This window comes from Grus americana, chromosome 26, assembly GCF_028858705.1.
Source record: "Grus americana isolate bGruAme1 chromosome 26, bGruAme1.mat, whole genome shotgun sequence".
NCBI lineage: Eukaryota > Metazoa > Chordata > Aves > Gruiformes > Gruidae > Grus > Grus americana.
Window position 1 is genome coordinate 4,560,882 of NC_072877.1, and position 23,175 is coordinate 4,584,056.

The 23,175-nt window shown below is 52.2% G+C and overlaps 1 protein-coding gene across 4 annotated transcripts in view; it reads right to left on the reverse strand.

The window, feature by feature from the left end:
* The window catches only part of ZMAT4 (zinc finger matrin-type 4), a 180,433-nt gene that overhangs the window by 142,958 nt on the left and 14,300 nt on the right, over positions 1-23,175 (reverse strand). For 2 of the 4 annotated variants that reach the window (XM_054804758.1, XM_054804760.1), the window contains exons 1-2: positions 22,398-22,531; positions 4,609-4,710 (exon numbers count right to left, since the gene is read on the reverse strand). In XM_054804758.1, the coding sequence (XP_054660733.1) occupies positions 4,609-4,710 (102 nt within the window). In that variant the 5' untranslated portion in view covers positions 22,398-22,531. Of the gene's footprint in view, positions 1-4,608; positions 4,711-22,397; positions 22,532-23,175 lie in introns of those variants that run through there. The other 2 variants (XM_054804757.1, XM_054804761.1) reach the window with 2 other exon arrangements.

The following is a 23,175-nucleotide window of genomic DNA, read 5'->3' on the forward strand; positions in this document are numbered from 1 at the left end:
CCTCGTGCGGACCAGGCGCCCTGTCTGGAAGGGGTCTGCCAGTCCTGTCCCCACACCTGACAGCGGGAAAGCGAGCAAGAGAGGTGGCTTGAAACACCCTCCCTCCTCCAGACAGCACCACACATTTGGCCACCACCTGCCCAACACAGCCGGGAGCGTATCACATCCTTCTGCCCCTTTTTTGTGATTCTTTAGCTAATCAGTCATCCCCTTTCATCTCTGCTCCTCCCATGGGGGGAAAGGGAGACCCAATGCAAGAGGAATGCTTGGCGCATCACGGCAGCACAGCGAGCTATTACCTAGCAGGAATTTTATCAGGCATCCATCTTGGGATGCTTTATTCCAGTAGCAAGGGAGCGGGAAGGGAGTTTTCTGATACTTCAGGGGACAAATTAAGATATTAATGTGCTTTAAGAATTCTAATATTCAAACGCACGATCTTTTGGGCAACAACCAGTAAGATCTGTCTCATCTCTTTCTCACCACTGCATGGAAGTTAACCGGTATCTTTAAAGCAACCTCCTGTGATACTCAGCATATCACAGTATACAGAGAGCTTGTTAAGGCATTTTCTTATTTGGGCACCTGCAACTTCATTACGAGACAATATCCCAAGGTCAGCTACTCAGATCGGCTCTGCCCTAAAGTGAGTCCTGGACAGGAGAGCAGTACCTGGCATTTTCACAGCGATGGAAAGCAGAGCAAAGGTGCAGCAGGCATATCAGACAGAGCCAGAGACACAGTCACACAAAGCACATAAAATAAGGGCAGTATTTTGCTGTATGTCAAGTTGGAAGCAAAAACATGCTGCAAACACTCTGATTCTTTTGTCATTTTTCCACTACACTTGCCCTCGGAAATAATACCGCCTAATATTGCGCGACTGACATCAAATTATTTTTTATTCCTGGCAAAGTAGTGCAGAAAAAAAGAAGAGTTATTGGTCGATGATTTGGAGAAGGAGACGAGACAGCGATTGGAACTGACTATTCCTGTTTGGCAAGATAAAAACATCCCCCTTTCATACGCCGTTTCCCTCTATTTTCTTACAGAGAAATGTCTTATTTTGCATGCGCAGAGGAGCCAAGGTTTCAGTGCCTGGCACAAAGGCTGCAGATCTTATTCGGCTGCGCTAGAGAGGCAGCAGAATAATTCCCTTTCTCTCTAAGCTCTGGCTCAGTAAGGCTAAGGGCATCGCTGACCAAAACGAACCACGCCGCGAAGGAAGATGCATCACCAGCGCAGTCCAGGAGCTTGAGATTGCTGGTTTCCAGTATGATCTTCTGCACGTACCTTCACCAGCTCCGAGCGCGCGGCTCGGTGCGCTCAGCGTGGTGCTCAGCTCGTTCCGCGCTGCTCCTCGGTGCGGGCAGAGCCCCAAAGCCCCAGCACCACCGTGGCCGCACCAGCACCGAGGTCCCCCCGTGTCTGTGGGCAGCCAGGCTGGCCCCTGCCCCGGGGTGCTCCATCGGCCGGTCCCTTCTTCAGAAAAGCAAAAAGGAAACGATCGCGGGGGGGGGGATCCAGGCTGCACCAGGAGTTTCCCCGCGCAGCTCTCCCGACACCAGCGGACACACGGAGCTGGATGGAAAGGCTGAAATATTTTGATCAAGCTGCATGCACCACGCCAGTATGGAATTTCTATTTTGCAGTGTTTCGCTTTTCTCCGTAAAGTTCGAGTCAATTAAAAATGAAGAGTTTTGCTCTGTGCAAAAAGTTTGTTTCCAGTGTGGTTTTATTGTGTGCTTTGATATTGACAGGGTTTTTTTTTTTTCTCAAATCAAAAAGCCGAAACAAAGCAACTTTAGGAGATGAAATGAAAAATTATTTGCAGAAAATTTAGTCTTCTGAAGTTGATATTTTCCCTGTGAAAAAGAATCTGTTTTGACCATAGAATGCTTTTTAAAAGAAAGAAGAAGGAAAAAAAAAAAGAAGGTGTGAAAATTGTGACCAGTTACCTTTTAATTAGGAAGAAACAGTGACTGTTACATGCCTGCTATTAACTAATTGGCTTGCAGCAAGGGCTGGCGGTTTCAGGCAGGACAGAGCTCAGGTACATTCAACACCACAGTTTGTACCAGAACAGTCACGTTGCGAATCCTGGCATTGCAAAAGTGAATATTCTGACCACGGACTCGATCTGCTCATCTGGCCAGGGATGAGAAACACCTTGTGAGCAGTTGCCTGGCAGAAAGAACAGCCTGCACTGTTCCTGGGGCAGATGCTTCGACCAAACTCCCTCTGAAACAGCGTCAGAGCAAGAATTATTTGCAGAAATAATTCTGCAATAATTTTCCACGATTAACATACGTGGGGAAATCACATACTGCTTGCCCAATGTCTGACTAGAAACAGAGGCCAAGTTCACCTAAGAAGAGACTCACTACAAATTATTTGCTCCGGTCTCTCGAAACCCCGTCCAGCTCGCATCGGGAAGGAGCCGGCAGTGCCGCAGAGCGGTTTCCCCGTTCACATTTGCAGTCCAAGCACACGGAGTCAGGATCCTCCCCTGCAAGGCTCGATGCTGCACGGAGCTGCCGGCAGCCCAAAGGCTTCGTGCATTGGCCGCGTGGAGGAAAACATCCAGGGCACGGCTGTGCTGCACCCCGCGAGAGCTCCTCGTGGGCACCACCTTCCTGTAAACGCTCGGGGCAAGATTTTCAACCCTCTCACTGCGTCTGCAGGTTTCTTGGGACCGGGGTACGAGGCAAACGTGCGTTACGCTCCAGAGCGTGACCAGAACAGACGCTCCGAGGCACGCAAGCCTCCCTGTCGAGAGCAGAGGCTGCTGCGGGGACACGGCTCAGCTGCGGGGCAGAGGCACCTTCAGCCCCTGGGGCCACCGGAGGAGACCCCCCGGCCGGGGATGGGACATGGCTCGCTCTCTCCATCCTTCTGCTTTGCATTACACAACCCAGCAGGCAAGGTTTGGTAATGACGTTATTGTGCCGAACGTCTGCTGGGATTTCACAGGGGATGACAAACGAGCACACCACCTCACGCTAAAATATACAACAGAAAAGCATCTTGTTTCCCACATTTCAAAAGCATCTGCTATGAATTAATGATTCAGCTCATACCTACGATTACAGGCGCAGAAGAAAAGAGATTGGCTGAGCACCCCATTGCTCCCAGTCGCTGCTCCTGTTCCTGCGGCAACGCTTCTGCCTCCTGTAGACAAAATTTGGCATCTGCATTGCCCTTTATCAAGATCTTGAAGGTGTCCCTAAAACCGCAGCCTTAGACGTCACAGCACCTGCCAGGGATCTCTGCTGCACACCGAGGGCAGCCAGAGGAGCTCTTAAGGAATTCACCTAAAGAGACATGTAAAGCACCTCACAAGTAAATGCACGTTATTGTTCGTATTGCCTATTAGCGCAGCACAGCATCCTCGGATGCTGCGCATTGACGAAGCTTCTTGTACGTCTCCGCTGGCCACACTAAGACAAACGTCTCCCCTGTATATCCATTGCTAAACACTTGAATCAGAGCAAAAGTTTGGGGAAACTTCATTTTCCAGGCCTCTTAGCACAAATTCTCATTTTGGTGAACTACTGCAGACGCTGGTGGTGTATCCAAAAGCAAGGGCAAAGCGCAGCTGAGCCACGCAGCCCCCGTGAGTGCAGAAGTCCCTCATCCCCAGGCTTTCCGCATCCATCAGCTCTTCTCCTGGAGTCCTTCAGGAGAGACCGGACCGTATCACGCGTCCTTCCTCCGCACGTCACTGACCGCACAGCCAGGCGTCACCGGGGAGGTCAGACCTCTGCTCCCTGGGCAATTAACACCGCGCAAAGGGTGACCCACTGCGCTCTAATCCCTTGCGCACAACCACCGCCAAGCGATCCTGCGCCCTCCTCTTCGTCTGAACACGAACGAGAAAATTTCTGTTTTCCTGTCGGGTTAACGCCGAGACGGCCCCTCGCCGTGACAAGGATTTACGCCGCGCTGCTGCAGAACTGCTCGGTGCACGTATCCCACACCCCAGGGAGCAGGGGCCAAGGCAGCAGGTTTCCTTTCTTGAAGGATTTCACAGCAACGTATCCCTCAGTAATTCCCTCCCTTGTTTAACTGGAATTTATTTAATTTTGTTTTGAAGATATTCAGCGCTGTTAATTGCTGTTCTAACGTGTCTCTAATAATATATCCTTTCTAATTGTTTATTGCTTGCCTACCTCTTAAGTGCTTAAATATATTCACAAATAGTAATCTATTCTCTGCGCAATCAGTGATTCCTACTCAGCAAAGCATAGCGCAGCACATCTAATATAGAAACCGGAGTTCGTTTCGCTGAACTCCTAATCGATCTCCTCGCAAACTACATTCCTTTGAAAACTAGCTCGCAGTCACGTTCAGATTGCAGCCTGACTTTGCAAATTTAAACAGAAGAAAAAAAACCAGACATGCAGCAGACAACGCTGCAGTGACATCATTTACAGACTAAGAAGCCACCGGTAAAAACAGTCTTTTGAATCTTGACTTTTCGGAGAGGAACTTTAAACGCTGGCGTAGCTACTCGCCGCGAACGCGGTAGCTGACGCCAGCCTGTAAAACACGCAGCGACAGAGGAGTTACAAACAGACAGAGCAGAGCCACCACAGAGCATCCTACCTCGTAATGGGCCACGCGCTGGGACTCGGATATTAGCTGAGCGCTGCACACTTTGCAGTAACTTTCAGTGAACAATTCCTGGTCGGTGTCGGACGATTTCATCTGTTCGTGACAGAGAGAAGAGACAAGAAGCAGAATCAGTTACAACAGGCAGAACAGGACAGGTTTGAAGCGGGTCCGGCTGGACACGACCTGCGCCCAAGGAGCACCCGACCCGCTGGACACCCTCGGCCACAGACACGGCACAGATTCCTCTGCTGCTCTGCAGTTACATCTGCGTGAGCTACAGCTGTGACTGGCTGTTCTTCTCCGTTACCTCTCATATCTAGAAATCCCACGTACATAACCAGCTATGGTATATATCGCTCGCGGTTCGAAACGCGCTTAACCATTTGTTATATAATACGCAAGAGCTGATAAAGAGTTTTGTATAAACCGCAAATATCGTTACAACCTGCAGGAAGGTGTTTTTAAGCTGGAAGGATGCTCTGGTGTATTTCTCAATTTAGACACGGAAGGAAATTGCTTGGGTGATTTACTGGGCTGTTCTCAAGCAGCTGTTTAAATATTTGTGCATTCCCCCGCTACTTCCAAGGAGGACGCTTGCACTTACAAGAACGGCTCACAGTGATCTGGTTCACAGGAATACTTTAGTTCCCTGTTCGCACCTTCCTCGTTATGCAAGCGGTTGCAGGTATCCGACTCCGAACTGATAACCGTGATGCGTATCAGGAAGGTCGAGGTTTATAAGAGACTGAACCCAGGCAGAGACAGAAAACGCCAGAAGTAGCTTCGCAGTCAGGATATTTAAAAAAACCCAAAAAACCCCAGTGCAACTCAAGAGGGAAGCAGAGGCCGATGCCTTCTGACTAATGCCGAGATGACGTCTATTAATTCACAATCATAACAAACCTGGGCGTAATGAAGACTGGTAATACAGTTTTTAGAGAGTTTATGCCACTGATTAGGAAGAAAAGCAACACGGAAATGACGAGTTACGAGATATCACTGGCAGAAAAACAATCAGATGGAGAAAGACCTGTCACTGCTGGGCTGCGCCACGGGGGACATCCCAGACCCCCCCATGGCTGACGGCGCCTGTTCCCTCGGGGAGCGAAGCTTTCGGCGCACGTCTGCCTGCCAGCCCGCTGCAAGAGCTGGAGGTGGTTGCACCGAACCCCCAAAGGTGCTGCAGTCTCACAGGCATCGAGATCCCTGCACATCTCATAAAAACAAGCAGCTGAGTCCACACCAGAAGCTCCCAGCCTGGAGAGACTTGCCCTCAGCTCCAGGAAAAGGTTTATCCGGATGTTCGTGGTCTACCAAAGCAACTCTCAGAGGGTGCCCTTGCTGTTTGAGTCTGCAAAGACACTTGTTTTCTCTTGCTAGCTGCCTAGGTTTAATCTTCATTTACTCTGTCTAGAGAAACACTGCATTGAGAAACTTTCAAAGACACCAAAAAACCCTTTTATGAGTACAAGAAGCGTTGCAAAATTGCATCAAAGGCAAAATAAAGTGGAGGGAAGAAACCTCCCTTAAATACAACAGATTGACACAAGGCAAACCAAAGAATCTCATTAAACCCCAAGCCAGCGACTAAGAGGCGGGTAATATTGCCCTCATTTGCATGCAATCTGCCACGCTCACAGTATAAACTCTCATCGCAAAAATCAGAGTAAATCAAAAGCTGCTCAGTGTTAGCTTAGCCCTTCATGCTCTGATAACAGATCCCAAGCCTATTCTGCCTCTAACATATGTGCATACCAACGGAGCTGCCCGTCCGCGGCTTTACGGCAGCAGGGGTTAAACAGGCTTATCCAGGAGCAGGATTTAATGTCTTTTCTCTAAGCAGTAACTTCTGATACAGGTAGAGGATTTGTTAGCCTCAATATTGTCCGTTAGGTTTTATATACGCCATCGTTACCACGCAAAGGTATATTGCATCGCAGCAGGTGAATACAGTTATTATGCTGACGACGTAAATGTTACGCAGCATGATTCACGTGTAACTATTCGAGTTACCTGCTAAAATCTCTCTGGAACGGCAGCCCCTCAAGAAACACAGCGAGAGCACGGTTCCAGGCTACGCGCGACAGGAGCATCCCCTGCGCGCTGTCCCTGCGCGTGACTCAAGTACCGGCGGGTCCCATCCTGCCGCACAAGGCCACAGAAAGCGGAAAACAAAAGCCGGGACACGCTGCCTGTTTTTTGCAGGTATTGCTTTTCATAGCGATGAGAAGGACAGCGAGGCAGGAGAGCGAGGGATGGGGATTAGGAGGAACAGGAGAATAAATGGAAGCAAAGCCTCCTTCATGCCTGTGCATGAATATATTAGGCTAAACTGTAGAGAGGATTCAAGCCGTATGTAAGCTTGGCCACTTGAAATAATTAGGAAGTTCTGATAACAATAACTGCCTCGGGCAAAACTTATTACGAACGGTTTGACAAAAATAATAAAGTCACCTTAACAAGGAAGATTTCCACACAAGCAATCCACTACCAGCACCCATTTATACAAATCACCCTTGCAAAGCTGCCACTAAAACCCAGACAGCCGGAAAACAAGTTTAAATTCAAGTACCAGCTATTAACTTGAGAAAACAGACATTTACCTGTCCCACATAAACACAACAGAAGAGCAAAAGCCTCTTCCCCTTCGCAGTAGCCTCCTAATTGTCTCTCCAGCCTTACTCCCCAGAGTCCCTTCCTGAGGGCTGACACTTTAAACTCCTGCTGGCTCTGAATAAAGCTTTTACCTTTGGTGGCCATTAGCTGGATCCTTTGTTTTTCTTAAAAATATATTTTTTTTCCCTTATTCTTCTATTTTCCTTTCTAGGATAACATGCTAGAGCAGTATGTCAGAAGGATGCCAAGGTAATATGCGGTGAAATGAATGCATGAACACACACCCCTCTGCGCCGTGGCTCTCTCGTGGCCACGGTCCGCAGGGTTGGTCTCACACGCAGGCCACAGGACAGGTCACAGAATCCCAGACTGGTTTGGGTTGGAAGGGACCTCCCAGCCCATCCAGTCCCACCCCTGCAGTGAGCAGGGACACCCTCCACTAGCCCAGGTTGCCCAAAGCCCCATCCAACCTGGCCTTGAACCCTGCCAGGGAGCCAGGGGCAGCCACAGCTTCTCTGGGCAACCTGTGCCAGGGCCTCAGCACCCTCACAGGGAAGAATTTCTGCCTCAGATCCCATCTTCATCTCCCCTCCTGCAGCTTAAACCCATTCCCCCTTGTCCCATCAAGGGCCAGGGCTGGTATTTCCCTGGGGATTTGAGCAGAGCCCCCGTTACAACGCACAACCCAAACGAGGGACCTATCTGCTTCCTACAAAGGGACTGGTCCAGGGATGCTGTAACGGCAGCGAGGTGGCCGCAGGTACCAGCTGACGGCATCTCTGCATCACTGCAAGGGGCTCCCCTCCGCAGCAAGAGGAGGACTCTAGACACAAAGCCCCGGGAAAAAGAACACAGCTTTGGTGTGGGGGTACCTGACCTAAACCCAGAGCTTTCTCCTGATCCAGAAAAGCTCCTTTCCCCCCCCGCCCACCTTTTTGTCTTGTCTCAGATACACTCTGCATTATTGTTTTGTGGGTCAATGCTAGCAGCAATTTATTAACGTCTTCTGCCTGCAAGTGTCATCAAGGGAGTTCATAAGCAATTAATATTTATGTATTTCTAATCACTTAATTCCACTCTGACTCTCCCTGCCTACAAGCGCCTAACAGCTCCTAGCACTGTCTAGCCTTTGGCCGGTCCTCGCTACGCAGAATGGAAAGGAGGGGTTTCCTCCACCGCCAGCCATCGGACTTCAGCGTGTCCACGGCTGCAAAGGACCACACGCCTGCAGGAAGCTTGAGGAGAACCGCAGATGCTGAACAAGGAGGGACGTGTTCCCTGCACGCTCTCAGAGGCTTTTCTTGCTGAGAGTTGAAGAATTAATGTGCAATTCATAGCCTTGCCAGCTGGCCTCGGACCGTTCAGCTGAGCAGAAGCGCTTGGTCTGCACGCCAAGGTCTAAATATCTAAAACTCTTGGTCTCCTCCTCAGGTGGGGACATGGACAGTGCAGCCTCCATCACAAACACCGATCGCTTTGTCTCCTTTCAGTGGGGTTTATCATTTATTGCCTCTTGTGCTGGCACTCAAGTGTTGACGTCCCCCCTCCCCACTTCAGATCAGTAACCTCTGCACATGTCAGCTCAGCATCTCCAGGAACGGCAAACTGTGTCATAAGAGACTTCATTTTAAATACCTTGTGCCATATGGCTACGATTCTTCTCAGCAGCTTCAGTGACTATAACAGCTTAATGAAAATCAATTTGATGGGGCTGACTCCAGTTTTTGGCAACTGCTAGAAAGATGCTAACTAAGTTGCATTAAATTTTAGAGGCCAGCAATCCACATATTGACATCAGAGACATATTCAAAGCCAAATTCCTTTTTAAGGACATGCTTTGCACCACCTGAATCCTGCCGGACATGGACACGTACTGAACGCGTACCTGTCACAAAGGAGAGCGATGGAAGCAGCCCTGCAATAAATGTTTTTGCAATCCGGACCCAGCCAGGACAGTAAAACCACTACAGGACCTCAGTTAGGTCCAGAGCACCAGCTGGATGGGTGCGAGTTGCAGCAGCCCTCGGGGTCCTCACTCGCAAGGCAGGAGCAGAAGCACAATCTGCAGTCACTGCTAGCAAATACTTCCCATCATGTTTCTGATAAATGCTGTTGTAATCTCCTTTCCGGCAATCTTCCCTCAGCAAGCTGCTTCTATTTTTATTGTTGTATACCGCCCGATATTAAGTTCATCACCCCCCTGCCCCCCTTTTTTGAGCCATGAGCTCAGTCAATAGGAAAAGAAGTTCTTTTAATAATGGGAAATTCACAACTGGCAGCAAAAGTTCCAGAGTACATGACAAATATGAACAAGACAGTTTTTCTAATTCCAAGTTCTGCCTTTGATATCAACTCACAGACTACCCTTGGTATTGTTCACTGTCAATTATTTCTAAATTTTGACAACAAGCAGAAAACCACGAAAACCCTGAGAAGCTGCAGACGACTTCATGTCACTTCAGGGTAGGGAATTTGAAAATGCAGCACCATCCCTCGCCTAACCAGCCTGTTGTCAGAAGCAGACGGCTTGCGGCTTTTCCAAACGCCCTTCCTGCGCTGCTTGCAAGCGCCCGCGCCGGCAGATCCCACGGCACTCAGAGCAACAGCTCAGGAGGGGACGTGTTAAATGGAGACAGCAAATGAAGGATCTAAATCTGAGATCAGAGCCAAGTCCCTGGGTATCCGTTGTCTAAACTTTACAACGCATGCCTCAGGTACAAGGATAAAAATTACAGACAACCATCCCAGAAGTTGCTGACTCAGTTGCTGCGACCACAAACCCAACCTCTTCCTCGCTCAGCCGAGGCCCCACAGACCCCGAGGGCTCGGAGCAGAAGGTGACGGTGACCCATGCAACACGCCCAAACACGAGCAGGAGAAGCGAGCCCATCTGCCCCGCTCCGGGCACTGCCTCGCCGCGCTCCGCCGAAAGCACCGGCGCCCGTGGGAAGGAAACTGCTTCCCGCCGGCCATGCCTCCCACTGGTCCCTTCCAGCTACATTTCTGCCTTTCTGATTGAACTTTTTTTTTTTAAAAAAATTGTTTAAAATCACTGCTTCTCAGTGCCCAATTTCCTCCCCCAGCCCAACTCCAAACATTGCTACCAGGTTTAGGGGAGCATCCCTCAAGCTACCCGCTGTGCAGGGCTGCTCTCCCCGAGACAGCTCGGACCCACTCCCCTGCCTGCAACGACACCGGGGCAAATTCATCCTGAGCCTTGTCACCAAGGTGCTCGTTTGATCGCACCAGGAATTTCTGCACAGGTTCGTTTTTCCTATTGTACAATCAAGGACAAGGAACACTATACAATAAAGCACTGAATTCAACAATGCTGTTTCTTCCAGTCAAGAGGAAAGAAAAAAAAAAATTGTGGTCCCTTATCCAATTCTCTCAAGGGCCTTAATCACCTTTCCCAGAATTAACAGCTTCGAAACCTCCGTAGTGGAGCACTAGAGAAGTGGCAACTGAGCATGTGCATGAATGCCAAATACAAACAACAAGCCAAAAATTAAATGTCCTGATTTTCGTGTTATGAATTATTTGTGGCTCTTGCTGCTGTCACTCTCCCATGGATTAACATCTCATGTAACGCTTCCTGTTTTCTTCTGTTGTTTAATTTGTCTTGCACTAAAAAGAAAAAAAGTCTTCGCTAATAATTAATGTGCTTTCGGCAACTGTGTCACTGCACTTACAACAAGGCAGCTGAAGAAATGCAAAATACTGCCTTTTGAAGTGCCTTATTTCCCAGCACTATCAGCATGATGGATGGTTGAGCCTGTTCCACGAGTTCAATTCTCCTCCTGCTTTTATCGCCTTGAGAAAGGAGCACTCCGGGCACCGGAGAGCACAACAGCCCCCCTGCACAGAGAGCACCCCCGGCTACCAGGAGAAAAGGGCAGGGGATGGGGCAGCCCAGATAATCCTGCACCCCAGAGGTGACGGTGGTGCGGTCCCTGCGCTTCAAGGAGCTCACTAAAAGCCACGTCTTCAGAGGATGTGCGTGCTATTTTCAGTTTTTCCCATTCTCCTGCCAAACTAAAGATGCTCCGTGTCCCTCCAGCTGTGCTGCACATCTGCTGTCTCTGCCACGCTTCGTCTTCCCTGCAATTCTTGTTTGGTTTGGGGGTTTATCTGCCACCTCCCTACTCCCTCCATTCCCAAAATCCTCTTCGGAGTCAATTTGCATCACTTCTGCATTCAGCTTTTGATGCATTTTGACACGCTTTATTGGAGCCTTGAAAATCAGAACAAGATTGTGTGTGGCATGAGCTGGGGAGCAGGACAGACCCCGCACATGGCTGCTGCATGCGTCAAAACACAGAGGAGAGGTTGCGGAGAGCGACGTGGAGGAGACAGAGCCTCGACGCAGACAAGAGTCTCAACCTGAGCACCCCAAACGCCCAACTTCCCCCAACTTCCCCCAGCGTAAGCAGCCAAATCGCTCCAGACTTACTTCATGACGTTTGCCAGGACTAGGAAAGGGACAGTTAGACAGCAACAGCGTCCTCTCAATGCAGAGGGGTGATATTTTTGAAAGGAGCCTTGCAGCTCCCACGCCATGGCGGGGGGAGAGCACCCACGTTGGTGCTTGTTCCCCCACACCAGGAGAGCTCTGCCCTGCTCCATGCAAGGGGTGAGAAACATCCCACGGGACCACAAGAGCAGGCGCACGGGAAGAGGGACAGGTCGCACGCTCCTCTGCACAGGATTGAGCTGCGGGAGCGGGATCTCGCCAGGGATGTCACACTGAATTCCCGTGAGCAGGGGAGCTGCCAGATGTTCCCACCTCCTTACCTCACCACAGGCATCACAGAGGTACCATTTAAAAATAGCAGAATGAAGCAAGAAAAAAAAAAAAAAAACCCCACACAACATCTGATGGACATTTCAGGAAAAGCAGTGCCCTCTGGCCAGAGGGAAGCCACGAGGTGTGGAAGATGCCTTCCAGGCAGAGAAGCAGCAAAGCCAAGGCTCCAGGTGTGTTCTGTGCTCTGCACGCCCAGCACCGCCACACAGCACGGCCCAGGAGCAAACGGAGGAGATGCAAGCTTACGCGCGGCGGTAAAATCCAGCCGGTGCTTTTTTGACCTACTGCCTGTCTGAGGTGGGAACAAAGGCCGAGCCAAGGAAATTATAGGATGGATCCAGCACGTGGATTTGGAGACCAAAGGAGCGACCTGTGTGTGCAGCGGAGAGCCAGCCCTCCGTGCCACAAGTTGCCTCAGGGGGTGACGGAGGAAGGATGCTGCTGAGCGTAAAGGGAGCTACACTGCAGTTTTGAGAGTGGCACCACCCCTACAAATACCCATATCCCGTTAGACACACAAATTGTTCTAATTATTCACAGGACGTCGTGTGGCAGGACTTAATTGCATACACGTGCTGACTTGAATAAAAATATATTTTAAAAGGGAGATTGATATATTGTGACTGCTTTAATAAAGTTTGTAGGAACTGAACAAAGAGCAATCACATTTCGTGCCTCAGGGCATCAGTTCTGCATCCTGCACACTTCAAGGACGGGGCTCTGGCACTGACCCCAGCACGGCTGGGTGGCACAGCTCAGCCCTTTGGTTGGGGACGGCCCAGAAACCTCCTGCAGGAAGGGGTTAAAACAGAACCGTGCAGGCTTCAGCAAAGGCTGCATTCCGAGATGGAGGGCTTGAGAGGGGAGGGACTCGCTTGTACTGGGATGAGCAAGAAACCAGGTACCCTGGCCTGGGATGTCTCTGCTGCTTGCACCTCCCTGCAGAAGCGCATTCCCCTCGACCAAGCCCCACCCTGGGGAGCCAGCCTGGTCCAACACAGCCTGGCAGCGCCCACTCCTTTCCCCCCGCTTTTACATCCCCCCCACTGCTCCCCCCTCCCCGCTTCTCCCCACCCCTGCCGCCCAGGGCTGCATTTCTGCCCCCAGCCACGAGCACCAGGCTGCCCCGGCCCCTCCGGGACCCGCACGCCCTAAGGACCCCCGCACCCCCCCCAGGGACCCTGCGGGGCGTCGGGGCGTCGTGGGGCTGGGAGCGGCGGGGCACAGCGAGGCGCCTTGCGGGCTCCCATGCTGCAGAGCCAGGGTTACCATGTGATGCTCGTGGTTGCTATGGAAACGGTGGTTTCTCACAAAGAGAGGCAGAAATAGTCTCTGAGCCTCCCCAGATCATGGTCCACGCTGCCAGGCTGTGGGCACCCCAAAAGTCAGGGGGGGTTTGCTGCTGCCCTGCCCCGGTCCCTGCCCCGCGGGTGGGTGCCAGGGCTGCGCCGCAGCAGGAGCCGAGGCGGGGGGAGAAACCCCCGCGCAGCCTTTCTCTGCAGTTACAATCAGGACGCCACATTTATTTTTGGATAAGCAGGACCTACTTTTATCCTGTGGCTCCCTAATAACGTACAAAACAGTAGGAAGCGAGTCAGGCTGAATCCCGTGCCTGCAGCTCGTAGCCTCTGGTGCTTTGCATAATCAGGGCTTGTCATTCCCCATCAGCTTCAGCTCAGAAACCCAAGAGGCAAAGCCATGTAAGGTGGCAACGAGCTTAGAAGAAGCCCTTGGAGAACAAATCTGTCCATCACTGATGGGGGATTATTTTAATACTGGATTCCGCAATAAAAGTCTCCGCGCTGGTCTAGCTGGCCAAGCTAAAGCACCTCTTCCCAGAACCAGCTTCAGCCTCCGCAACCCGAACCCCAAATCACTTTAACGTCACTGCTTGCTTGCTGACAGCACTAGAAGCTCCCTGCCCAGCAAAGGTCAACAAAGTTAGAGACAGCCAAAGCAGAGATGCTCCTGGTTATCCTGGCTGTCATCCCAGCTCCCACGAGCGGGCTGAGCTCCTCTCCCCTCCTGTCTGCAACGCATCCGATATTCACCGGCCGGAGCTGCCTCACCAAGTGCCACCCGGTGAGGATTTACGGGAGCCCAGGTCTCCCTGAGGCAGCCGAGCAGCGTCGGCCAGGAACCCTTCCTACTTGTAATGATTGATGGACTCTCCTCCCTTCAGCCACAGCTCCCCTGCTATAGCAGGGCTTTTTGTAATCAATGCAATGATTTAGAAGCAAGACACCGGGAATGCAAATGGTTTGTATCTAAGTCCCCTAGTTAGCACGGCGCAGCTAAACCCCTCGCCTAATTTAATTGCGCATCCAAACTCCACATCCTCTAAAGGGTATCAGCAGATTTCATTAGACTTCTTCACATTATCATGTAATCTGTCAATTAGCTTTGTGTGCAACAGCAAACAAGGAGCTTTATCTTAAGTAAAACATAAAACATTTACACCCCTCCTACAGCCTTTTTCTTTGCCCATCCATGATTTAAAAAAAAAGAAAAAACCAACCCTTCTTTTGTTTGCATTTGTGTTCCCCAAGAAGCAGGAGATTCTCCCATGCTTGTCCACGTGGAGCAGAAGCATGCTGGACTTGTAAGCCTGATGTCAGACCTGCCTTGTATTTGGGAGCATTTCAGCAAGCCGCTCCGATAATTCATGCTTTGTTTTCCCCTCTGGAAGGAAACCACAACGCTATTCCATCCTCACCGACAGACAAGCAGCGAGAAACGGTTCATCAATGCCCATTGTAGTGCTCCAGCTCTGCATGTGAAAGGGTCTCCAGAAACGCAAACTATTTTATTTTCATCAGTGAGAAATTACACTGCCGTTGCAGAAGGGCCGGAGTTGGGCACGCTCCAGGCTGGGCAGTGACTGCTCCTTTTGGAGATTGGCTCTGACTCCAGGATTTGGAAAGGTCTCCCCTCTCCCTGCATAGTCTGGGGACTCCTATTCCTACGCTAGTTATTAGGCATCCCCTGTGGTACCGAGAAGCAACAGAAAGGCATTAAAGCAAGATAATGTGTTTCATACAACGTCCGTTTTCAAAGTGGGGTCTGCAAGTTATCCTTCAGTCGCGGCCATCAGCCTTCCTTTCTGGCTCGAGAGCGAAGAAGGCTGGAAGATGTTTTGTGTATATTCTGCAAAACAAACAAAAAAACCTCGGTGCTTTGGTAGGGGCAGGAAAATACCTTTGCACCATGTGTACATGGATCAAAAACCTCTAAAAAGTCGCAGGCTTCTCCAAAAAAAGCAGACGGAAGAGACATCTCAGTTACACCACCTACCAGAAGCAAAGAGGTCAAGATCTGGCAGTACAGGATTTCTAGAAAGAGGAAAGCATCCATCGGCTAACACCAAATTCCCAAAGTAAAGCATCACCTGGCACAATCAGAGCCAGATGAGAATGAAACGCTCATTACGGCACGACTTATTCCCGAGAAGACTGAACGTAACGGGGTTCGCACCACGATCTGCGCCAGCCGGCGGAGATGATACGGCACAGCCCCGTGACCTCCTCGGCACTAACAGAGCTCACCCTGAAACCGTAACAGAGCTTGGTAACGTGAAAAAGCCTGAAGCAGCCTGCATTGCAGAAAGGGACCGCGAAACTCCTGAAGAGTTTCATAAATATGAATTAGCAAGGATAACTATAGATGGCCCCGAGAACTTGGTTCCTTCCTGCTCCGCAATGCCATTTCTTGCCCAGCGCAAGAGCCGCGCGCTGCAAAGCGGCTCCTCGCGCCCCGTCCGAGGATGCGGGGATCCCCGTGAACCCCCAACCTGCGCCGGGAGGAGGTGAGGGCAGCACCCCGGGGGGCCACAGCCCGGTGCCTCCTCACCTCAGCACGGCAAGTGGAAATTGCAGTAAAAACATCTGACAATTAAAGAGAGAAAATAAGAGGTCCCCGTGCTCTGCGTGGCTCCGGTCCCTGCCAGACTCCTGTGAACTACAGTCGTGTGCTTGAAAATTAGACAGATTAATTATTGGTACAATTAGTAGTATCATGAAGCATCTCTAGTGACAGGAAATAATATTGTCATAAACTTGTATAATCGCTCAATATTTTCAAACGAGCAGTTGGATCCACAGTTATCATCCCGACGCTTTCATCAGTGACATTGTAGGGCGGAAAACACAAAATTCATTAATTAGTTTTCATTTTAAGTTAAGCTAAACTCCGGCTCTCTCTGCCACGTGCCGTCACCAAGGCAAGACTCTGTGAAGCTCAAGGAGGGGGCGAGCGTGGATGGATGCGGGAGACGCCAGCGTCCTGCGACGCACGGTTACAGCTGAGAGCAGGGGAAACACCCCCAGGGCTCAGCCCGGCTCTGACCGCGGAACACAAGCGCCACTTGTGAGCACCGTGCAAAGTCTGGTGTGACCCCAGCGTGGCTCCGGCCACCCCCCCACACACACCCCCAGCGTGGCCACAGGAGGAATCCGGGTGGCAAAGACCTGTGCCAGCTCTGCGAACACCCTGCTGCCGTGGGACCCAATCACGGAGTCTGCTCGGCCACCCAACACACCGGGGCACGTGGCACCAACATTCTGAATTTTTTTTTGCATGGTGAGAAGGAAAAAAAAAAAAAAAATCCCACTTATCACTCCAGCCTCCCACTTGTTCACCAAGAGCGTGCGGGCACGTCCGCGGACCCTGGAGCGTTTCAAGGCAGGGGTACGATGGGCAGCACCTTCTCGCTGCAATCCCAATCGAATCCCAGCACTCGGGCTGGCCGTGCTGCACCCGCGCGTGCCAGCCCGAACGCCTCAGCAGCGCATAGAGCCCATGCAAGTTCCTGCCTCTTACTAACACCATCAGCTCACGCGTGTTTATTATATTTCAAATAACAGAGGAGCTTGCACAGCATCTCGTACGACAGGGGGTTCAACTGATTAATTTACAGCTTCAAAAGCAGTGGGTGTTCAACTCCATCCTGCTCCCGGGGTTTCTGACAAGCCAGTCCGGGTGCTGCAGATCCAGCGCTCAGAGCTCGTTACCATTTGCTTTATGTAATTTCGAAACCAGCGCGTGCCTCATATTCGCAGCTAGCTGCTGGGTGTCATGTCTGTGGCTGTATCCTTCAAGACAGCTTTAAATACCAACGTCTCACTTTGCCACCAAGTCCACCCACTGTTTTTAAGCGGTTGCATCAAATTTAGGAGCAGTTTTAAGTTCACAGTGCAGTTCCCCGCATCTCCTCGGGTTGACACGGCTTGTTGAGAGCCACACGCGCAGCTCCGTCACGCTCGGCTCGTGGGCAGTCGGGGCCTTGTTCAGGTACCCCGTGTGATACACACGCACGTGACGTGTATGTGATATATAGGCAAGTAGATCAAAGGGGGAGACGGGTGATACCTCTAGGGCCTCAAGCGCAGAGGCTGACGTACTGGAAAGGTTTATTTATGTTCTCCCGCCTTGAGGATTTGCCAACAAACATGTATTGGCAAGAAGCAGGTCCAAGCTTAACTACATCTTCTACCCCAGTTCCCCTTTAAATAGTAAAAATAAATATATTTCTGCTTCAGAATTAAGAGGAGCGATATTCTTCTCCCCTATTGCTTTCCAAATGAAGCTCCTGAAAGCCCTTTTTGAAGCTTCCCGGTTGCATTTCCAGACCTGCTCCCCCTCTGTGCTCTGGAGAAATGGATTAAACGAGCCCTTTGAAGTGCCGCTGCCTGTGAGCTGCTCTGGGGCGAGCTCGGCTCGGCTTTTTGTCATGTCCTGGAAGGAGGACAGCAACCACCACCACTCGCCTTCCGATTTCCCTCTCATCCCATAGATGCCGAGGGGCGACAGGAGCCAGCGCGCACCCCCAGGTGGGACACGGCGCTCTCCCATAGCAACCCTCGCCGCCCATCGTGCACCCACCTCCCTCCAAAAGTGATGCCCAGCTCGAGAGCAAGCCCCTCACAACCCGTGCGAGCGAGCTCTCTCTCCCTCCTGCCGCATCCCCATCCTCTGCTCGGCACATCTGCAAACCACGCTGTCCGCCCGGGTGCCCTGCGGAGCTGCACGGCCGAGTGACCGCCTGCAGTAACGCTGCCCGGGGGACCGACCCTACCTTACTCACAGGCCAACAGACCCTTGGACTTAGCGTCACCAGATCTGCAAAGTCTTGCAAAAACTCCCAGGACTGAACCTCACGCGCGCGGGCAAAACGCTGTCACGGGGGCGAACGCTGCGCCACGCACATGACAGCACGGGGAGCGTCACAGCCAAGGCAGGCTAAGCCACCGGCGTCCCCTGCCAGCACATTAAAGGCCTAAAAGCTGTCAGGCATTGCACAACAGGCAAGTTTTAATATTGAGAATATTCATCTCCAGCCATTTCTAGTTAATGGAACAAAGCAAACTGTTGAGAAAAATGGGAACATTACAGTAAAAACAACAACAAATTAAACTCTAATGCAATTAGAGAGCAATTAGGGATCTGTCCTCTGGGAGCATTTTGGAACTCTGGGTCTTTCTCCAAATCTGATCTCTCTGCAACTTTATTTCTTTCTAATTAATAAATGAAGAAGCGAATGGCGTGGCTCCCCCTCCGGTCCCCTGCAAAATGCCGTCTCCCTGCTCCGCAGGAGCAGAAGGTGGTGGCAGGTAGAAGCGTTCACACCTCCGAGCTGAGGAGAAATGCAGCTGTCAGCAGAAAAGGCGCAAAGGCAGAGGGAACAGGAATCACCGCCTGCGTCTGTTGCAAGGTGACCAGAAGCACAAAGACCCAAACACTCTCGTGCAAGAGCCAGGCTGAACGGGCACGAGCAGACAGTGAAGCACAAGCAACCCTGGAAAACTCTTTTGTTTTCCTATACACAGCTCCCACAAAAGCCGCAGCCCAGAAAAATATGTATGACTTCTTAAACTTACCCGCGTACGTGCCTATAGATTAAGGACCCACTTCACCAAATTGCTCAAGTACGCTGCAGGAAAGAGCAGGATGCTGTTTGGGCATCGGTCTCTGCTGCATCCTGGCCAGGGCACAAGGAGCCTCCAGCAGCCCACGGTGGCACGGGTGCCTCACGACCTGCGCGCTGCCCGGGCTCGCCTCTCCGCCACCCCAGCAAGTCTGGAAACGAGCATTTGGCACGTCCTTCCCTGGAAGGCAGGGGACACCGAGCGCGGTGCCAACAAAGCGCCCAATAAATTGCGGGAGAATTGAAACAAAGGGGCAAAGCTGCACCGTCCCACTAAGCCAGCGCCTCTCCCAGTCTCATCCACAAGCTGCCTGAAGGTCACAGCTGCAAAACCAATACAGCAGAGCCTGGCTCTGTCAAACCCTCCTTCAGTGGATGCAAACACAGTAAATGCTCTCTGCAGAGGAGAAGCTGGCATGGTGTGGAGGAAAGCCTTCCCCCTCGTTTCCCGAAGCTGCTGCTATTCCTGGGGGCTGCCCTGTCTGCACTACGTAACTCCAGAACTCTTCAGCAAGGGCTGTTTTTCACACTTTGTAAGGAACAATAAAGCTTGCATATGTCCTGCTACCTGCCCGGCAGCCGTCAGGGAGATGACTCCCTCGGCGTTCAGGGGAGGAAGGCATCTGTGCAATGGAGGGAGGTGGGAGCCTTGACCTTCATCCATCTCTGTACCCAAATCCGCCCTCGGGAACACCAGCGGCCCCGTTTTGGCCTAGAAATTGGCCCAGTTCTGATCTCTCAAACCAGTTCTGGATCTCAAGTCACACCTCTTTCTTTGGGAGCTTAACCCAGATAAAGCGAGACGCCCAGATCTGACAGCGCCCAGGCCACCCGGTGCAAGATCAGCCCCAGCCTTGCCTGGCCGTCCCAGACCCTACAGCAATTCCCGAGGGGCTTCTGGGAGCCCTCTCAGCTCTGAGGAACACCTTGCAATGAAAAAGGGTCTGATTAGAGACTCACAGGTCTGAAAGAGATGCTGACTTTTAGTCAAAAGTTGCTTCTTGCAAAGGAATAATTCTCAAAAAATCCCCACTACTATTGTCTATATTTGAGCACTGACATGGGGGAGCGGGGCTGCGTGTTGGTGGGTTTGGGGATTTTTTTTTCCTCCCCTCGCCATCAGCGTTCCCAGGTAAATCTCTGGGCACGAAAAGGGGGAGTTAGGTGGTGCAGTACCATACACCGAGCCATAAAGCCACCCAGAGAAAGCCGGGCTGCTCACCGGGAGTAAGGTGCTAAGTCAGCAAGGATCAACTGGCTGCACCAATTCCTTTGCAAACTGGGAGCAGCAAACCAACCAGATCCAGGCAAAACATCTCCATACACAGACATCACCTTTTCAAGAAGGGTTAGTCAGCAATGCTGTGAATAACCGCGGAGGGCTGTCAGGGGTATCCTATGTGCTCTATAGCACACCTGGGAAAGCAGAAACGCAGCAGCACTCCTCCTCCTCTGGGCTTTTCAGCACCGGAGGGCAAAGCAGGGCAGAAAAGCCTGAGGGAGGAAGGCTGGATGCAGGAGGGAAGTTAAGACAGTGCAACTCCGAGCCAAGGGAAGCGACTTCTGAAACGCGCACATCCAAGTCGGCTCAGCGCACACACAGAAGTGTGGTGCAAATTGCTACGAAGGGACAAGGATTAATTATTTGGAGTGACTCAGAAGTGACTAAGAACGATCAAATAAAATCAGTTGGAGGGTTGGGGTGGAAATCAATTTGAATTTTGGAACAGTCTCACCCCAGGACATGGCCAGAAGGCAGGATCCTCCCCAGGGAAAGGGATGTAGGAGGCGCTGGAGCAGATGCAGGGGGCACTGGGATTAGGAGGTTTATAATCGACAGGTCTACACTGCTCTGGGAGTAATAAAAGATTCCTGCCCTCCTGTTTCTGATAAGATCAGAGGGAAAGACCCATTTTTACTCTAGAAAGCTCCTGTGCTGCCCCTCCCTCCTGTCCCTTCCTACAGTAGATGAGTCACTGTCTAGCAACCTTTATCAAAATACCTCTTACAAAATTGTTTATCAAGTCCCTGCCACGGCCTGCCCCACAGCACAGTGCAAGGAGAAGTGGCAGGAGATGCTCCAGGTCACCGTCCCTTTCCTGTGGGACAACAAGAGCCCCGAAGCCAAAACCTTTCTGTCCAGCGTCCCCCCCCACTCCCGCAGCATCCCCCTGCTCCGCCGGGCTCACCTCTTAAATTCCCCAGCCGGTTGTTTGTGTTTTGCAGATGGATTGCACGTGCTCATGCAAAAGCCAACAGCACAAACTCATGCGGAAAATGCAAACTGGTGATTTTTAACTGTCTCCTCGAGGCTTCGCAAACCTTGTTCTTCACCCAGTACTGCACGCTAAGGTCACTCCTACATCAGAGGAGGGCAAAAGGAGCGTGCGGCTGCCCAAAGGGCAGCGATCGGAGCATGTTTAACACCAGGAACCAAGGTGGCACTCCCCAGGTCTCGTATCACTCATCGATGGATATGGATCGCCAGCAATTCAGGTGGCTCAGGGGTCAGTTACTAGAGATCTTTCATGCAGCCCAAGACAGCTGTCACCTCGCTCATGCTGCATAAGGGACAGGTTTTGCTTAGGCTCTCAGACCGACCTACGGACGACTCCAGTGCAACACATGGGGCCAGCCAGCCCCACGGAGATGCACAAACTGATCTTGCTTTGCCAGCGACAAGCGGCTGTATGGGCTGGCAGCTGCCTTCCCCTTGGGTGCTGCAGTGAGTCGGGTGAGGGCTGTCCCCAGGGACAGCAGTCCCAGCTCCCCGTGCTCAGCTGCCTTCCTGGAAATGTGCTTTTGCTCTCTAAGCAGTGCTGACTTGGGAAGTTCTCCAAACTTCCCAAACAACAGAGAGAATAGGCTTGTTTTCCTGCATCTGCAGACATCCACAGTGGCATCCCGCAGCCCTAGGAGCTCCCGTTCCCACGCTGGACTACGGGGACACCTGCACAGAGTCCGTTCAGTAAAAGCACCCCGAATTTCCACTGACCGTCCTTCACAGGGGCTGCCGCACCGAGGGGCCTGCCCGGCTGCGGGCTCCGCTCACAGGTGGATGCTGCCTTCAGTAAAAACTCCACTGGGAAAATATTCCCACCCCTGGTGCGGGGCTGGACCACGGGCACAGCGTACGCTGGGCATCTCTGACCTCCCGCTGCGGGCCCGGGGGGTGCCACAACCGGCGCAGACACCAGCTCCCCCGCACAGGTCAGACCCCCAAAACCCTGGGCTCCCCATCTGCAGCAGCGCTCACGTTACCCAAACCGTTCGGCAGCCGATCCCAGCAAGCGTACGGAGATCATCACCTCCCGCCGACTCTCCCACAAACGCTGTCATTAAAGCGGCTCTGATTTCCCAGTAAACTTTCCTCCAACTCTAATCAACGGACTCGAGCGACAAGCCCGGCGCAAGCCGGCAGGGATGGATCGGTACCTTTGTGCCGCTGGCTGGGCTGCCGCGCCGGGGGACAGCGGAGCTGCTCCCGCGATGCTGCCAGGGAAAGGCGCCGGCTGGAGCTGCGAGCACGGTTCTCCTCCCGCCGGGCGGCTCTTCCAGCAGCCCAGGCCAAGTGTGCTGGGAAAGCGCTGGGCGATTCTCCGCCGCCGCTCCAGCTCCACCCCTAGCAGCAGCGATTGGCTCCGCCGTGCTCTGCAAGGCTGCACCGGGGCCCGGCAGCCTCCCTCCGCATCCAGCTCCCACCAGCAGCAACAGCTTCCCCAGGACCGATTCCCACGGCCCGAGGCAGGCCCTGGTCTTGGGCAGGCTTGGCAGGGCAGGGGAAGGCAGAGCTGCCCCGCGCAGCCTCCACCAGCGCACCTGAGCGAGATCTTCGTCGCTGTGAAAATAGATGGATGTGCAAATCTGATTTGCAGGGCGAAGGCTGTGAAGGCTATCGCAGGCTCCAGGGGGGAACGGTATTTACTTTCAGATTCATACTTTTGCAGATGACGCGCTTATTTTAATACCCTGGATTTACGGAGCGAGCACGCCTGGCGCTGCAGGCACCCGATCGAGGGACAGCGGGAGGCAAGCCCCCCGCGCGGGGATGAGGGGCAGGAACAGCTTTCCCAAAGCAGCGGCCTGAAGAAAGCAGATACCAAAGGGAACGGGATGGGTTCGTCCTCAGCCAAAGGGCAGTCACAGCCTCCCCTAGACAGGGCTGATGGGGTGCAGAAGCCAATGAACAAGTGCCCAAAGCCAGGGCAGAGCA